Below are 16,420 nucleotides of genomic sequence, written 5' to 3'. Positions count from 1 at the left end.
TAAGAGGGCGGGACTCCGCCCCTGACGTTAGACGGCGGCCCGCTGAGGGGAACGAGGAAGCGCTCTCCTCCCGCGCGCCCTTCCCATAGGCTGCCGGCGAGCTGCCCCGCCCCCTCCGGCGCGCCCCATAGCTGGCCGGGAGTGGGGGTGGAGGGGGTGCCTTCCTTCCTTTCCCCGCGCGCCTGGAGAAGTTGGTATCGTCCTTGGGCTCCCTCTCCCGTAGGGGGGGGTTGGGGGGTCGTGGCGCCCCCTGGCGGCGGCTCGCGGGGGCGGGGGGCGCGCGCGGGCCCCGCCTCACGTGGCCGCGCTGTGGAACCGGCCCGTAACGGCCGTTCGGCGGCGGGAGCGGCGGCGGCGGCGGCGGCGGCCCTGCCCGCCTTTGGGCAGCCTTTCCCGTAGTGATTGATGGGGTTTTCTTCTCTCCCCCCGCCCCTTTTTTTTTTAAATTTTCTGCTCTTGCAGGTGTAGTGGTTTCTGGCCGGGAGCAGGGGAAGGCAGGGGAGCTATGCTTCGTTCCTTCAGCTACCTCACTGACCACGCTGGCTTCTGTGGTACCATCAAAAACTGCCCGAGTGACTTCGTAGTGACAGAAATCGAGGTGCCTGAACACTTATTTAGGGATACCCGGGCTGAATCGCCTCAGAAAACCGGTGAAGAGCCGCTAGAACAAAGCAGCCTGTGCCTGCAGGCCCCCAAAAAGCTGAGAACGGAGCCTCCCGGTCGGTGTGCCGAGGGCCGCGGTGGTGCGCCCAGTCCTTCTGAGCGTGGCCCAAGCCGGGAAGGAGGCGACTGTTTTCCGCCCCCTAACAATAAACAGCGTGAGGATGAACCCGAACTGAAATCGGGCCTTGAGGAAGCTGGTATATTGGATTCCTTACTAGGTGAACCCTTGAGTGAGCTGCTTTATAAATTTGCTGGTAATCTGAAGGATGCGTGGGACTTGGAAAACGATGCCGATGCTGGCGCTAGGGAGTTCTCGCTGGGGCCTGTACTGGACAAGAAAAATCGAGCTGATTTACACAGTGCCGTTAGGCAGAAATTCCCCTTTCTAGTCACTGTTACAAAAGGCAATGAAATGATTGTAAAAGGAAACGCTGATTACAGAGAACTTTGTCAGTTAGTGACTGAAAAGGAAACAAGTGATTTCTTTAAATTTTTAGATGCAAAGCTAGAAAATTCTACATTTTCTTTTGAGCCTGATGGAGACAAAGAGCACAGAAAGTTAGTTCACCACTTTATCAATAGAAGATTTGGGAAACTGTTAGAAACAAAGTCTTTTGCTGTGACAGATGTCAATGATCAGCCAAATATGTCAATAATGGTACGATTTCGAGAAAAAAGTTGGTCCAGAAAAAGGTCTGCTGATGGTTTCCAGGAAAAACAAGATCTTTACACAGGTAAATATTACATTTTTAGTGAAAGTGTCAGGTCATATGGTGTTCTTTACTAAGACTGAGATTCGGAATCATTTTTATATGATATATAGGCCTGGTTGACCCATTGTTTATGCTGAAATAAATAATTTTTAATGCAATGCAGTTATATCACTGGAGAATGAGATGGGTTAATCAAGTCACTGCAGTGATTTTACATAAACTGTTCAGTGATAATGGTTACAGTTCTTTTGGCTGTAGCACTAACTGTGTTATTCCCTGTGTGCTAGCTTTCCCTTGAAAGTAACGGGGATTTTAGAAGATGGATCTAGGTGTTGGACAAGTTAGTTAGTAAGGTCAAATTTGATTTATACTCTCATTCCTTGAAGCAGTTGGTTTCTGATACAATGTTTCTAGCAATAAGTCAATATGTGTTCATTGAAATGTGTTGCATTTTATCAGCTACTATTTTTAAAGGCAGCAAGGTTTTCTGGTTGTTTCAAGAGTTTTGTTTACTGTGTCTTTATTTTTCTCTTTCAGTACGGAAAAAGTCCAATGTCCTTTAGTTTTGTGGGGTAGGAGGACTATTTCATTGCAGTTGCTATGCTGTTATAGTGTGAGCGGAAGAACCTGCCCATCTGTCATGGCAGAACAGCTGTATGATTTAGAAGTGCAAATTGCTAATAATTCTGAGATGATTGTTTCAGCTTTCACCCTTCAGAAAGAAAATCTAGAAACACTAGAAGCAATTGGCTTCTTGGCTGCTGAACTTGGTGTTCTTCCTTCGGACTTCAGTTACACTGGCATCAAAGATAAGAAGGCTATTACTTACCAACCTATGGTTGTGAAGAAGGTGACTCCTGAGAGGTATGAACAATCTGGGTGCATTAAGTTTAGCACATATTTGTATATGTTAATAAGTGTCAACGTGGTACAATCTTCTGAAATGTTCGTATTGATGTGCCTGCCCTTCACCTGTATTAGACCACAGTGGCAATGGCTTTAATATTTTGTGGCTTTAGGGAATATGTACAGTTTAGCGTTGAAGTCCCCCAGTGTTGGAATTTGAAGAAAAGTCACACCTTTCTCTCTATTTGTCATAATACAAATAGACTGTATCTTCTGGGACAGTATCCGTCCAGTTCATGCTCATGGGATCCACTGTACAATTTCTTAAATACCGTCTACTAGCTGGAACCAAGAAGAAGCCTATGCTACACGACACAACAGGTTTCCCCATACTATCAAAGTATTGTCTTGCGGTCCACAGACAACAACTTAAAAGTTTTATATACGGGTACAAAACTAAAGTAAATCATTACAAATATACTTTGGACAGATGCTGACTTTGAGTGTTAAGTATAAACTCCTATTGTATTGTCCAGTTAAGAAAAATTAGACTAAGTAAAGAAGATACCACCAAACCTGAGGCAGAAAATTTGTTCTGAATAATGTGTCAATAATACAAGACGTGCCTTTCCATTCCTTGTTTTTGTTACTCTCTGTAGCCAGTTCGGTAAAAAATACATATTAAATTCTTCCATAGTAACAGTAAAAATGCTGGAGTCAAAACCATGACTTATTTCTTCCTCAGCTTTAACTTTCTTGTGGCTTTTGGTCTTAGCAATGAAGTACACTGTGCAAATAAAGGAAAGTAGAATTTAGGTTTTTAAGATTTATTACTAACAAAAATATATATCAGTAGTGAAATTCCACTGCAAACTGGGCTGTGAGGCCAGTTGTTCAAGAGATAATTAGCAAAACTTTGTATTAATGTTTAAATGATTAAGCAAAATAGTTAAATGCTTCCAAGCCACTAGCATAATGGGGGAAGTAAGTAATTTTTATAAATAAATAATTTATAAAGTTATTAAAATATTGCTTAGAAGGTAAGCTCTTATGCTGGAAGTTTCCTTTGATTTGAATGACTATTACTTACACATAAGAACAAAGAGATTGAGTGGATACTTTAAAGGGCAAATACTTGAACTGTCAGCTGTGTTTCCAATTACAAGCATGTGCAAGCGTACCCAGAGAATCCGTGTGCTGAGTTTGTTTTTGTTAAGGCTGACCAAGAAAGAGCAATTGTGTTTTGGAGTCTGCTAGAGCACATTACTTCTTTTTTCTTTTTTTTTTTTTTTTTTCCAAATGAAAAGCAGATTTTAGGACTGAAGAGTAAATTACTTGTTTTTCAATAAAACATGCAAAATTCAGTGCAGTTGCCTTGAGAAAGTTCAATGAATTGCTTCATTCCAGTATCTGTCGAACTACATAATATAAGTGCAAATGAAGCAAACATTTTAAAAGTATTTCTGGACTATAACTAAATTTTAAGACTTCTTTCTCTGCATTTGATTTGGTTTTCTCATAATAATGTGTTTTGAATTCCTTTTTATTTTTTTAAGTGTTTTTAATTCTAGTGCAAACGTGAAGACACTTATTAGAAGTTGGTAGCTTTAGTAGGGGGTGGATTGTAATTTCTTCTAATTATTTATGCAGGTTGAAAGAAATTGGAAGCAAAATGGAAAAAAAGGGCATGAGAATACACAACGTACATTCAACATGCCAGCACCTTAGACTTGGTCAGCTGAAGGGCAATCACTTTGATATAGTTGTGAGAGATCTCAAACACCACAGTCATGACTCTTCTGCAGATTTGAAAGAGAGAATATCTGAAGCAATGGAAAATGTTGAGGTAAGAAAGCCTCATGCTTGCCAATAATGAACAGAGTTTTAATGCTGTGCTGTGGGACAAAAAAAAGTACTTTTAAAGAAAATGCTTGTAATAGCACAATAATAGCACTATTTCCCAGTTTTGATGCTTTTTGCCATTTTATGTCTTTCCTGCATTACTTAAGGAACTTAAGTTGCCTTCCAAGGAGGAACCATAAGTGAATTCATTCTGTGCTACAGACTGCAGACCCCAGAGTGGTGCAGCAAGATAGATGGAGAAATTTGGTAGCAAATGAGTATGGATATATGAGCTATTGCTGCACAGATGTAAAGCCAGCAGATGGGTTTCACTGTGGCAGTTGACAGGGTGAAAGAATATCGTTACATGTGTCAACTGGTTGCAATTTTTGGTCATGTGAGGAACATGCATGATCCGCTTGGGTGAAAAACTTTCATGACTTAAATACATGTGCGATGTCCACAGCACAGACAGAAGGTTCCCTGAAATTCAGTGGTTTTTGATTGCTATTATCCTTAGTCCCTGAAGAAAACCCCATCATCAGACATTCTTAAACCACTGAGAAAAGTAAAAGCAAATCATGGAAAGGAAAAACTTCAGGTGTTTTGTACAACAGTAATTTTCTTTCCCTATCTTTCTAAGTAATAACCATAATACAAATTACTTTTAAGAAGATTAATCCAGGAATAAAGACTTGAATGAAAACTACCCAGTGTGCAAAAGCAAAATATATTACAAGTATTCTGGAGATTAATTTTTTTATTGAAAAAAAGCATTCAACTGGTACTTTAATGCTTTTTTCTCTCTCTCTCTCTGCTCCATCTGGCTTTTTTTGGTTGTTTTGCTGTTTGGAAAATGAACACAAATTCCTGTGATTGTGTGTCTTGCTTTATTAGATTTAGCTTACTAGTCAGATGATGAATGAGAAAACCAGCATGTGTGTTAATCCAAAATATGCATTTTTCATCTTCCATGAAAACAAAATCACGTATGGGACCTATGGATGTCCAAAGCAAGGTTATGTAATTTGAACTGAATAACCATTTCCAAAACAAATGCCGTATGTTTTTCGCTTGTCTACTCCATGCATACTTACTATTTTCTAGAACAGGATGTTCTCATTGGGTGACATGGCTGTGATTTTACTGCCCACAGTTGACCTCAAACTCATCAGGTGACTTAAAATCCCAGTTAGCAGAAGTGCTCACTCTTGGTCTTTACTATTGTAATAACAAAACAAATTATCTCCTGTGGAAAAAGATTACTATTTTTAAGAAAAAATGTCTAACAGTGGTTACTGTTCATTACCTGTGTTATGCTGCATTTGCTTGAGTAGAAATTTCATAATTTGACACATATAAAAAGCTCAATTACTTCGACTTGACCTGTAGTTGTATTTATAATAATTAACTTTATAGAAAGTGAAGATAACGATAGAACTTGGTTGTCTCTTTAGATGTTTCTAAATTAGGTGCTAAAATATTGTAACGTATCATGAGTTATGATATTGTAACCTATTACTTCTGACTAAACAGTTTGTATGCATTTTGGATGTAAATGTAGATGTATATGTGTTGTATGCTTAGTCTTACTAATTGCACCTGGTACTTTCATGCTTTTAATGTATTTATTCTTTATCTGTAGACAAAAGGTTTTGTAAATTACTACGGACCTCAGCGGTTTGGACAAGGACAAAATATTCAGACAGATCAAATAGGATTGGCTTTACTGAACGAAAAAATGGTATTTTTATTTTGTAATTTAAGTAGTTACTGTCAAGTTAATTTCACATTACTGTTGCAATGTCTAGCACTGGAGTTGACCCTCCCAGTGAACAATTTAATTTGTGAGATAAACCCATATGCGTGCTGGAAGTAATTGCCAGATCAGTTTTGACAACAACATAAACATGAAGATCTTCATACTGAAACAAAAAATCTTTTTTAAACAGCAGGTGCAGCTTTAATAGTTCAGGAAGTGGTTTTTCTCTCTATGATTGGTATGTGATTGTTATAGTCATCATGCCACTTGGCAGGAAAGTGGCTGCATTCCATGCAAGGTTTGAACACTAAAATGAAGCAATCTTTTTACCATATTTATTCATGGTCCTGATTGCTTCCTAACTTGTAGCCTCTTTATGCTGCTGGGGGTCTATATACTTCTTAAAAATGTCACAAGATATTACATAGGATCATATGAAAGGCTTTGCTTTTTCAATACCACCATAATTTATCTGCTATTTAGAAGAGATTGCTGCTTTCCATTATTCCTTGGCTACTTTCCCACACTCTTAGTTCTGAGTGATTGCTCCCATGTAAGCTAAGGAGAGCTTATTTCTTAAGTAATAATTCATAAGATAAGAGTCATATACTTTTCAATCTATATGGTATAGTACTTGGCACAGGTCTAAAACAGAATCAGACACTACAAAGTCAAAAGAGTATCCTTTTCTTCTAATCTTGCTTTGATTCTGAGAAAAGTCAGGAAAACTTATCCTCCAAATATAAGAAGAATTAAGATTTGAAGGCAGCCTATAGAAGTTACTGCTGATGTATCTGACATTTTGAATTCCAGTATGCTAGCAGCTGGTACCAGGTGCCAGGCCCTGAAGATTAATGATTTAAATCTCTAGTCTTAACTCAGTTACTTTTTAATTTAAAATATGTAGGAACTACTATTTATACTAAAAATATGCCAGTACGTGCTTGCACAGTCCAATATAGAGGAGGACAAGAACAGATGTCACAAGTTGGTGTAAGTGCTAGCAAATTGTGTGGCTTCACTGGTGTTGCAAGTAGCAGAAGTTAGTGTAGTGTTTTCCCTGTCAGAGTGTCATCTAACCTAATACAGTTCAGTATAAAAAAAAAGATTGTTGTCCCTCTGTATGAGACTGTGGAAAGTGTTCAGTCTAAATGTTGCATGAAACACGCAGGAGAGAAAGAAAGAACCTTCCTGTTGAGGATAGAATGATGGCATTACAAAGTGGAGGAGTTCTAACTGGATGTTGAAGAAGAGTGACCTATTTCTCATAGAGCTTTGAAAGCTGTCTTCTGTGTGACTAAAACCTTTCTTTAATCTGAGAAGGAACACAACCACATTGGTTTGCTGTTCATGACATCTTCTGTGAAAGGGAGGATTTGACTTTGACCTTAAAGAACTGATAATAATTTTGAGAGCTTGCAGAACATGTTAACACAGAAATGGATGCATGATTGTCTGTTTAGTTGACAAATAGTTATATTTAAATGCAAAAAATACAAATTATTAATATGGGTTTTTTAAAGGTGAAAGCTGTGAAGTTATTCTTCACACCCGAAGATACTGATGACCCTGTAAACAATGCAAAAAGATACTTTCTTCAAACGGGTATGTCCAGTTAAATTGTCTCTATTCAGGGTCACTATTGTGAGGGAATAAGGTGTTGCTGCGCAGAGATTGTAGTGTTGTAAGTTGTTGCTGCTGCTTTATACCACTTACAGCTTATTCCGCAGAATCGGTGAAGTTGCAGTTAAAAATTAGATGAGGGTGAGGCCCTAAATGTGCAGCATAGTGGAAAACTAATGTACTTCAGGTGCAACACAGTATAGAAACAAATGCTGTATAGCATAGTGCTGGAAAAGACTAAGATAATTTTATCAAAGCCTGCTTCTATCTGTCTGCTTTTGGAATATAAACTTCTCCTCCCTAATAAAGGAAGTATACAGGAATGAGGCACTCAACTCATACTCAGCACTCAACACATGCGGGCATCTAATTTTCTGAGATTTCTGTAACAGCCTTAGCTCTTGGTTTTTGCACCTTTGGGCTTTGCTTTTACATGTCTCTAATTATGTCTCTCTTCCGTGCTTTCCTGTGATCTACCTTCTTTCTGTCTTGAACTAAAATCAACAAAATATGTCAAAGGCAGAAATGTGCTGAGTAAAATGCTCTGTTTGTTTGGGTTTCTTTTAATCATTCAACTTAACATTCTCTCCAAAACTAAAAATTTGGAGCTGCTCTCGACTTCAAATTTTTTTTTTTTCAAATATTCCACATCTGTCAGCTTGCTTATCACTGTAGATTGACAGAACAGCTATGATAGATAGCTTCAAGAGACACAGATATGTTTCATTTCACAAAAAAGATAAGATTAATCATTCTGTGCTGTACATTGCTGTATGATGCATGGAAAGACATTGATGTGGACTCTGAAAAAAGCTGCTTGCCTCTTCCTGAAAGCAAAAGGTAAAAAGCTATGCAAAAGGCTTCATCAGATAATCACTTGCAATGAGAAAATATGTAAACCATGATTTTGTAAATATAAAACATTTATATAATGTAGTACAAATCTGATTAAATATATTTTCATCTTGGTTGAGGCTCAGACTTCCCAGTGCCCAATGCAATTTGTATCTTTAAAATAAAGACATGTTTTTTACCTCCCATGAAATACATTTTCTCAAATGCTGTGAAGTAGAGGTTTAATGTTCTTTTATAGCTTGGTTTTTACTTTCAGTTACCTGATCTAAAAAAAAAATCTTCGGAGTGATGAAGTAAGTTTCTAAAAAAAACCATGATGCAAACTCAACTGTATAACTGAATGACAGCTAGTTTAGTTTATACTGCATGAAATAGAATAGAATTCATGGGACTGTGTTGGTAGGGATGTAAGATGAAATTTGTCTAACATGACACGTTGAAGGAAAGGGAATAGTAACCTAAAAGTCAGCATAAAGAGGTTAGACTGACACCATTTTTCCCTACCTGATTATTTTATGTTCTTAAGTGTATTTTTTCCTGACAGGTAGTACTTGAAAGATCAGAGATTACTTATGTGATTATTTTTATTTATATTAGAAGATGCAAAGGGTGCACTCGTGATGCTGCCAGAATTTAAAGTGAGAGAGAAGATGTTGCTACGAGCTTTAAATCGCTATGGTGTAAATCATGAAGGTTGTACCAAAGGATGGCTCAATATTCCTCATTCCATGCGCATATTCTATGTCCATGCTTATTGCAGTAAAATTTGGAATGAAGCAGCTTCATATAGGCTGAAGATTTATGGCTCAAAAGTTGTTGAGGGTGATCTTGTCTTCTCAGAAGAAAATGATGAAAATGCTTCCCTGAATGACAAGGTGAGTCTTCACAAAATAGTTCTTGTAAAAAAAAAAAAAACAACAAAAATAGCTTAGTGCACTTGAATACATACTCAGACTTTAATGGGGTTTTTTTGGTTCATTCATTAAAATATTTAATACTAGTGGCAAAGGTGAAAAAAGTGATGTAGCTTTTTTTGATTTACCATGAATAGGCTTATAAGTTAGATGTATATTAGCAGCTTTTATCTGTTCTGACTGTTCATTTTATTCAAGTGAGAAGAAGGAACAGAATGTCAGAACTGATATATGTAAGAATTTAGCCTGTGTGGTATATAATGCTCTTCTTAGGATCTGACTGGGGAAAACCTTCAGACTGGACTCTGCATGTGCCTATATTATCAGTCAGTGCAGATCTGAGTCTTGGTCTCTGGGTCAGACCTTCCCATTATATGTATTAATGAATGTAAGCCCATGGTGAAAGGTGGCCTCAGGCTGAACTGGTAATCTCATTGCAGCTACACAGTCAAAGCATGTTTAGCACAATTTCACTTACTCAGGCGATTAAAACAGATAGATGGTGGGTCTAAACTGCAGCAGTCTTCTTGGGAAAGGGCAAGGGAGTGCTTCCGCTGGCCTGCAGAGCCTGGGAGCTGTGCGTGGAGCCATGGGTGAGCGAATGAGCAGAAGCCAGCAGAGCAGTGTCTGGTCCTAGGTCTTGCCATGCTGAAGTCCATTCTGAAGCCATCTCTTCTTTCAGGGTTAGCATACCTTTTTCTTATTGCGGAATCAGTTGGGTCTCTTCCCCAAGTCGCAAGTGATAGGACAAGAGGAAACAGCCTCAGGTTGTGCCAGGGGAGGTTTAGATTGGATATTAGGAAACATTTCTTCACTGAAAGGGTTATCAAGCATTGGAACAGGCTGCCCAGGGAAGTGGTTGAGTCACCATCCCTGGAGGTACGTGGCATTTAGGGACATGGTTTAGTGGTGGACTTGACAGTGTTAGGTTTACAGCTGGACTTGAGCTTAAGCGTCTTTTCCAACCTAAATGATTCTATGATTCTATCTTTCTTCTGATAATCAGATAAAGTATAGAATTTTGCAGTGTTTTACTGGATAATAAACTATTGTGTGCATAGGCAGAATGTATCTCATTTCTTTTGGGTGAACATCTTACAAATTTGAAAGCAAGAGCATTTGAAAGGTTACTGAATAACCTCCAGTCCCTGTAGAGTGGCTTCTGTTTCCATTGCGATTTTTCTTCAACAATATTTTTGAGAGTGAATGTTAATAAAACAAGTAGATCAAATAAAATGCAAAGCAGAGGTATCAAATTCAGTATTGAGTTACTGAGTTTAATATAGATATACTCCTATATAATATAAAATATTTTTCCTATTATTTTTGCTTTTGCTGGTGTAGCACAAGATTGCATTGGCACAGTTAACTTCAAAATCAAAGAATATGAGTTTGGAGTGATAGTTTGCTAATTAGTGGTAGCTAGCATCAGTAAATATTTAATGCAATGCCATCTACCAGTAGACAGATTACTTTCTATTAAGCATCTCTACTATTTTTCATATGTGAAATAGATTATTGTCCTTGTAGTAGTCAAATGACCTTAGAATCCTTTATGAGTTTGGGAGTACAGTGCATAATTCCTAAAATAAAGTGTATGTTCTATTTTTAAAAAGTATTTTTTTTTCTTAACTTCTTAAATGTCTTGTCAGGTTCATGTAGTCACTGCTCCAGAAGAGTCAGCTAACAAATACTCTATAAACCAAGTAAGTCTGTATGAAAAATTCTGAGTTGTTGATCTCTTTATTTGATTAAAATGTTTTGTTTTAAAAATACTGTGATTAAGTTAACTGGTGCAATCTTCTTCCTTGCCAAGAATGCACATTAAAGAAAACACATGTGAACTAATCTCCACTGATAACAAACAGGAGGAAAGAATATTTACTTTGTAATGGAAATAAGTACAGTGTCATTTGCAGTATGGCAATATTTATCTTGAAGCTGAATGTAAATACTTTGAAAATTTTTTCAGTCTACTGGGAAAAACATTCAAGAGCAGTTGACATTCTAATTTTGAAGGTTCAGAGTGCATAGTTGTGAAGTTTTACATAAGCAACTTAATGTCTTTATTGCTTTGTCTTTCCCAACAAGCATGGAAATTCATGTTAGTATATTTCTAGTTTCTTTTAGGAGTCCTGATACATTGATTATTTTTTCTGCTGTAATTACATCCAAGATACCTGCCTTGCATAGCTTGCTTTCATAAGAGAAGCTGCTGTTTTACTATTTCAGTCCCCAAAACACAAGATTTAGACACATTTAAAATTGTAATCACTTTTATTTAAAGGGGATTTGGTGGGCTTTATTTCAAAAATATTTGTTGTTTTGTTTTTTTTCTTTGAAGGTGGTTCTTCCGATGGTGGGCCATAGCATCAAGTATCCCAGTAATAAAGTTGGGCAATGGTACCATGAAAGGCTTTCTAAGGATGAGCTGCAGATGTGCAGATTCAGAGTGTCTTCATTACAGCTGAATATACCTGGGTGCTACAGACCCATTCTGAAAAATGTTCAAAATCTGTCATATTTTTTGGAAGGTAGTGAACAAGGAATCCAAACTGAAGACAACCATCTGAATGAATCAAACGTCTCGCTTCATGTATCATTTGACCTTGATCCTTCATGTTATGCAACAGTCTGTCTGAGAGAAATAATGAAATGTGACTTTTAAGATCCCAGTTAATGAAAGATTGCAGGAATATTATACAATGGTGATATTTTATGTATACTGCCAAGAAAATAAGGGAGAATGACAGTTTCAAGCCAGGAATAGGAAGAATTTGTAGATTGAGATTCATACTGATTAGGAAAAACCCCACCAAAATCCTTTGGAATGTTGCAAAAATATTCCAAACTCTAAATGCAAACCCTTGGATGCACTGGAGTAAGACTATGTGTTATGCCAGGCAGGTCTAACAGAACTGAAAGAAGCCATGGGCTGCAAGCATGAATTTCATGTTTGCATAGACATCTGATTTGCAAAGTTAAATCCTGGAAAAATGTTTGCAGCAAATTTATCTTTTATTTCATAATCATTGTTTTTAAAAATGGTTTATACTAAATGCTGTTCAAGCAATAATGTTGCAAGTTTGCAGCCTACAGGTATCTAACTGAAAAGTTGCTGTACCAAGGTTCACTAAATATATTGTATTTTTGTTGTGTTCAGGCACTAAATGTTAAAAGTCCTGAGTCAACAGTGATAAGTCATCTGATACTTTATCAGACGTTTGATGAATCCCCCAACTTAAGTTAATGCTAAGGATTCCAGGATTAAGTAGTGCATAGCTGTTAGTGCCTATTCAAGTAAGCTCATCAAGATGAGGTGAGTAATTAACATAACTGCAAAACCATTTATAATAAACCCAAAACCCTGTTTTATTGTTTACAGGATGCAGACTCTATTCCTATTACTGTGAAGCCTTACGGTAGCAAAAGAATGTTAATGGAACCATCACTGGAAAAAAAGCTTTTATATTTTTTTCTTAATTAAAGAAAAGCAGTTAACTGTGATAAAATGAGTGGATTTGTGGAAAAGGGAAGAGCAGAAAATGTCATTTACCTTGACTTTAGCAGGGCGTTTAGCACTGTCCTACAATATTCTTGAAACCAAGTTAGGACATTATGGTCTGAATGGGTGAACAACCAGACGGGTAAAAAAGTGATTGGATGATGAGGATCAGAGAGTAGTGGTTAATGTGTCATACCCTACCTGCAGTACCACTGGGGTCTCTCCTGGGCCCCATCCTGTTTAATGTCTTTGTCAGTGCCCTGGAGGAGGGGATGGAATTCACCCTCATCCAATCTGCAGACGACACCAAATTAAGGGAACAAATGGATACTCTGGAGGATCAAGCTGCCATTCAGGGCAACCTAGGCATGCTGGAGGAACAGGCCAACCTTAAGACATTCAGCAAGGACAAATGCAAAGTGCTGCCCCTGGGAAGGAAGCAACCCTGCAGCAGCCCAGGCTGGGGAGGGACAGGCTAAGGAGCAGCTCTGCAGGAATGGCCCTGGGGGCCTGGTGGGCAGCTGAACATGGGCTCGCTGTGTGCCTTGGCAGCAAGGATGGCCAGCAGCCTCCTGGGTTGTGTTAGCAGGGACACAGCCAGTACATCAAGGAAAGGGGTTATGTCTCATTTTTCAGCACTTGTTGGACCCCCTTTAAGTTCCCCATCCAGTTTTGATCCCCAGCACAAGAAAGACATCAAAAAAATGGAGCGAATTCAGCAAATGGCCTCCAAGCTATTTGGGTACTGGAACACTTGCCGTTTGAGGAGATGCTGAAGGAACTGGGCTTCAACCTAGAGAAGAGACAGCTTGAGTGGGCAACCAGCAGCAGCTCCCCAGTACCTATGGGGAGGTTAGCAACGTGGAGCCAGGCTCTTCATAGTGGTGCACAGCAGGAGAACAAGAGGCAATGAGCATAAATTGAAATGAGAGATTCAGACTGGTTAAAAGGAAATACTTTTGCCCCGTGAGGACAGTCAGGCAGTGGAACAGGCTGCCCAGAGGCTGTGCAGTCTCTGCTTGAGGAGGTTTCCGAGACCCAGGGGGATAAAGCACTGAGCAACCTGGTCTGAGCTCAGAGGCAACCCTACTTTGTGGAGGCAGTTGGACTAGAGACCAGAGGCCTCTTCCCACCTGGATTACCCTGTTATCGTAGAGCAGAGTATTGCAAGTGTTTATTCAATCTGTAGATGGCAGTATGACTTAAAACTAAAATGGAAAAGTCTACTCATTTTTACTGAGGGAGAATTCATAATATAAATTGAACTCTGTTTATGGTATCAGTCTTTCAATTGTTGCTAACAGCTGAATAAGATAAATCTCCCAAGGCTGATAAATAGACCTAGAATTGTACCGATTCTAGGAAAAATAGAACTATAGAAATATAATTCACATGATTTCAATACTTGTATAAAACTGTGTAGCAATGAAGGATCCAGATAATTCACTGCCTTAAATAAGAGGATTACTCTAAGTCTGTATAATTAATTAAAAATTTAGCTTTTATATGGTGGTGTTTTGGTACAGCACAGCTCAAAAAGTGTTGTCCTGTCACCACTGACATGCTAAACTGCTCTGGTGCAGACAGGAAAATCCATGCAGTTAAAATGACCAGAAGAAATACATTAGCGCTGAAGTTCTATTTAAAGAGACTATTGTGGTCATTTTCGATGTGGCTCAAAACAGCCTTGAAAACCATCTCATCATATACAAGATTTGAATACAGAAAGTATTAAAAGTTGAGCCTTGATTTGGAAAAACACAAAGGGTCAGATTAAAAGGTTTTTGACTGAAAGACATCCAATTTTAAAATAAAAGATCAGAAGATGGTGTTAGAAGAGTTCCCCTATAATCATTTTAGGCTCATTTGTCAGTACTTCTATTGAACACTAAAAGGACTAATCTCCTTAAGCAAATCATTCTTTCAGCAACTTTAAGGTGAAAGAGCTAATTATGTGTGCCCATGGGTTAAATTCCTATAGTAGAAATGTTCTACTAGGGAAAAGTCAAGTTAGCTATTAGAGTGTTTATATGGTAAACTTCCTTCTTATTTCAGTGGGCATTTATTTGTAATTCATTCTCTTGATCCTAGCAGCTATTTTGCGGTATTGTGTACATGAACAGTTGAATTGAGAGAGTTTAGTATGAATGCAATACTCAGCTCCCTAAGTATAATTTATATAAGCAAAACATCTGTGCCCCTGCATTTAGAAAAGATGATTATCGTTGTGCACTGATCTGAGTTTAAGGAAAAGATTGATGTGTTAGTCATCTCTCATCTTACTAAGCACTTCTATTGCTACCATCCTTTTCTGATAAGACTTAAAGCACTTGCTAATACTAATGATGACAGGTCTCTGATTCTGTTTCTAACAAAAGGGGTTTTAAGTTCAATGGCCGGTTGATTTTTTTCAGCACAGATGATAGATAATTGGGCATTTGAATGGGAAAAATGCAAATGTTCTTAATCTGTGAAATCCTGTTATTTTGAATTAATTACAAATTTGACAAGTAGTATTATCCTCAATGAGAATGTGCAAATTTTCAGATCTTTCAGAATGAGATGGCTTAAAATGACATTCCTATCATAAAGGCAGTTCAGAAGCCAGGTAGATGTGTGATTATTGGTCGGCCTCACTCATTAAAACTCCATTAACTCCTCTCTTAGTGCTAGTGCCTGTCAGCTGGTGATTTGACCTCTTCACACAGCTGATGAGCACAAATCTCCTTTCCTTTCTCTTGCAGAACTTCTGCCCATAATAAAAGCTGAAGGGAACAACCGAGAAACTATTAACACTTTCCTTTCTTTCAGTTCACAGTCATGCCTTGCAGCCCACTAGTTCAGATCTAGATTCCTTTTAGAGGAAATTAAACCAGAAAGTGAGCTCCAGCTGCATGCCCAGCACACTCTGTGTCCAAATGGAGGAACAGGGATCCAAACAAGAGGTTGGTCATTTGGACAGCTTCAAACCCTATACATGGGTGTGTTCCGTTGTGGAGCCTAGACAACGGTTAGCCCAAAGTAAAAGCACTGAACTGCATGTTGTGTAAGTACAGGGGCTTCGGCGCTCCAGTATATTAATCTGTTTCTGTCACACCAGAAAGCTTGCTCATGTAGACATTGTCTCAGAATGTTGCGTTTGCAAAGAAGGCAGAATCAACGAAATCAGCTGTTTGCACCATCTGAAGTTACTTCATTCTGTTTAGTAGAAGTCAGAATCTTGTATTACAGCAGTTTAAATGCATTTTCAGCTTATACACAAATGCTCCTACCTGCTTAAAACAGTAAGGTTTTTAATTAGCTTTAGAAATGACTGATTTAAAAAATTGATTCTGTCTTTCAGAATGTTCCTGCACTTAAAAACTGAGGACACCCCCTCCCACACCCAGCAAAAGCCACTTTGTGTTTTTACTTTCACATCTCTACTGAAATCAATAGTATCTCTGTTGAGCTCATAAGCCAAATTTTAGAACTCTGCATAAAAAACCTGTATAATACATGGCCAAACCATTCACTTGTGAAAGCACAACAGGAATCATTTAGTGATTTTTATATGGGTATTATATAGAAACAAATACATAGATTTAAACTGGATTTGGATTTAGCACTCTACAACTGCAATGGTTTGGATCAAGGGTCAGTCTTGTGCCTTATCCTGTCTGCAACAGTTCCTGTAAGTGGACATGTAGGAAAGAGT

At 38.3% G+C, this 16,420-nt stretch overlaps 1 protein-coding gene across 3 annotated transcripts; it reads left to right on the top strand.

Moving 5' to 3' along the window:
• The first annotated feature begins 137 nt into the window (after positions 1-137).
• Positions 138-12,709, top strand: PUS7L (pseudouridine synthase 7 like). 3 transcript variants are annotated; one of them, XM_049814002.1, is made up of 9 exons: positions 138-190; positions 463-1,397; positions 2,081-2,240; positions 3,873-4,068; positions 5,710-5,808; positions 7,350-7,431; positions 8,902-9,179; positions 10,871-10,924; positions 11,563-12,709. In XM_049814002.1, the coding sequence occupies exons 2-9, from the start codon at positions 506-508 to the stop codon at positions 11,884-11,886; spliced, it is 2,085 nt and encodes a 694-aa protein (XP_049669959.1). In that variant the 5' UTR covers positions 138-190; positions 463-505; the 3' UTR covers positions 11,887-12,709. The 3 variants fall into 3 exon arrangements, with proteins under 3 accessions (XP_049669959.1, XP_049669958.1, XP_049669960.1); XM_049814001.1 differs by having other exon boundaries at positions 143-194; XM_049814003.1 differs by lacking the exon at positions 138-190 and having other exon boundaries at positions 1,256-1,397; positions 2,095-2,240.
• The last annotated feature ends 3,711 nt before the right edge of the window (positions 12,710-16,420 follow it).

The sequence above is a fragment of the Accipiter gentilis genome, chromosome 11 (genome assembly GCF_929443795.1).
Source record: "Accipiter gentilis chromosome 11, bAccGen1.1, whole genome shotgun sequence".
NCBI lineage: Eukaryota > Metazoa > Chordata > Aves > Accipitriformes > Accipitridae > Astur > Astur gentilis.
The sequence above is the reverse complement of the archived record's forward strand: the minus strand, read 5'-3'. Positions and strand labels throughout refer to the sequence as shown.

Bases quoted from the DNA above. Each gene is read 5' to 3' on its own strand.
- PUS7L (XM_049814002.1), top strand. From the start codon at position 506: ATGCTTCGTTCCTTCAGCTACCTCACTGACCACGCTGGCTTCTGTGGT. The intron at 1,398-2,080 runs GTAAATATTACA...TGATTGTTTCAG, and splicing joins AAAACAAGATCTTTACACAG to CTTTCACCCTTCAGAAAGAA. The intron at 5,809-7,349 runs GTATTTTTATTT...GGTTTTTTAAAG, and splicing joins CTTTACTGAACGAAAAAATG to GTGAAAGCTGTGAAGTTATT.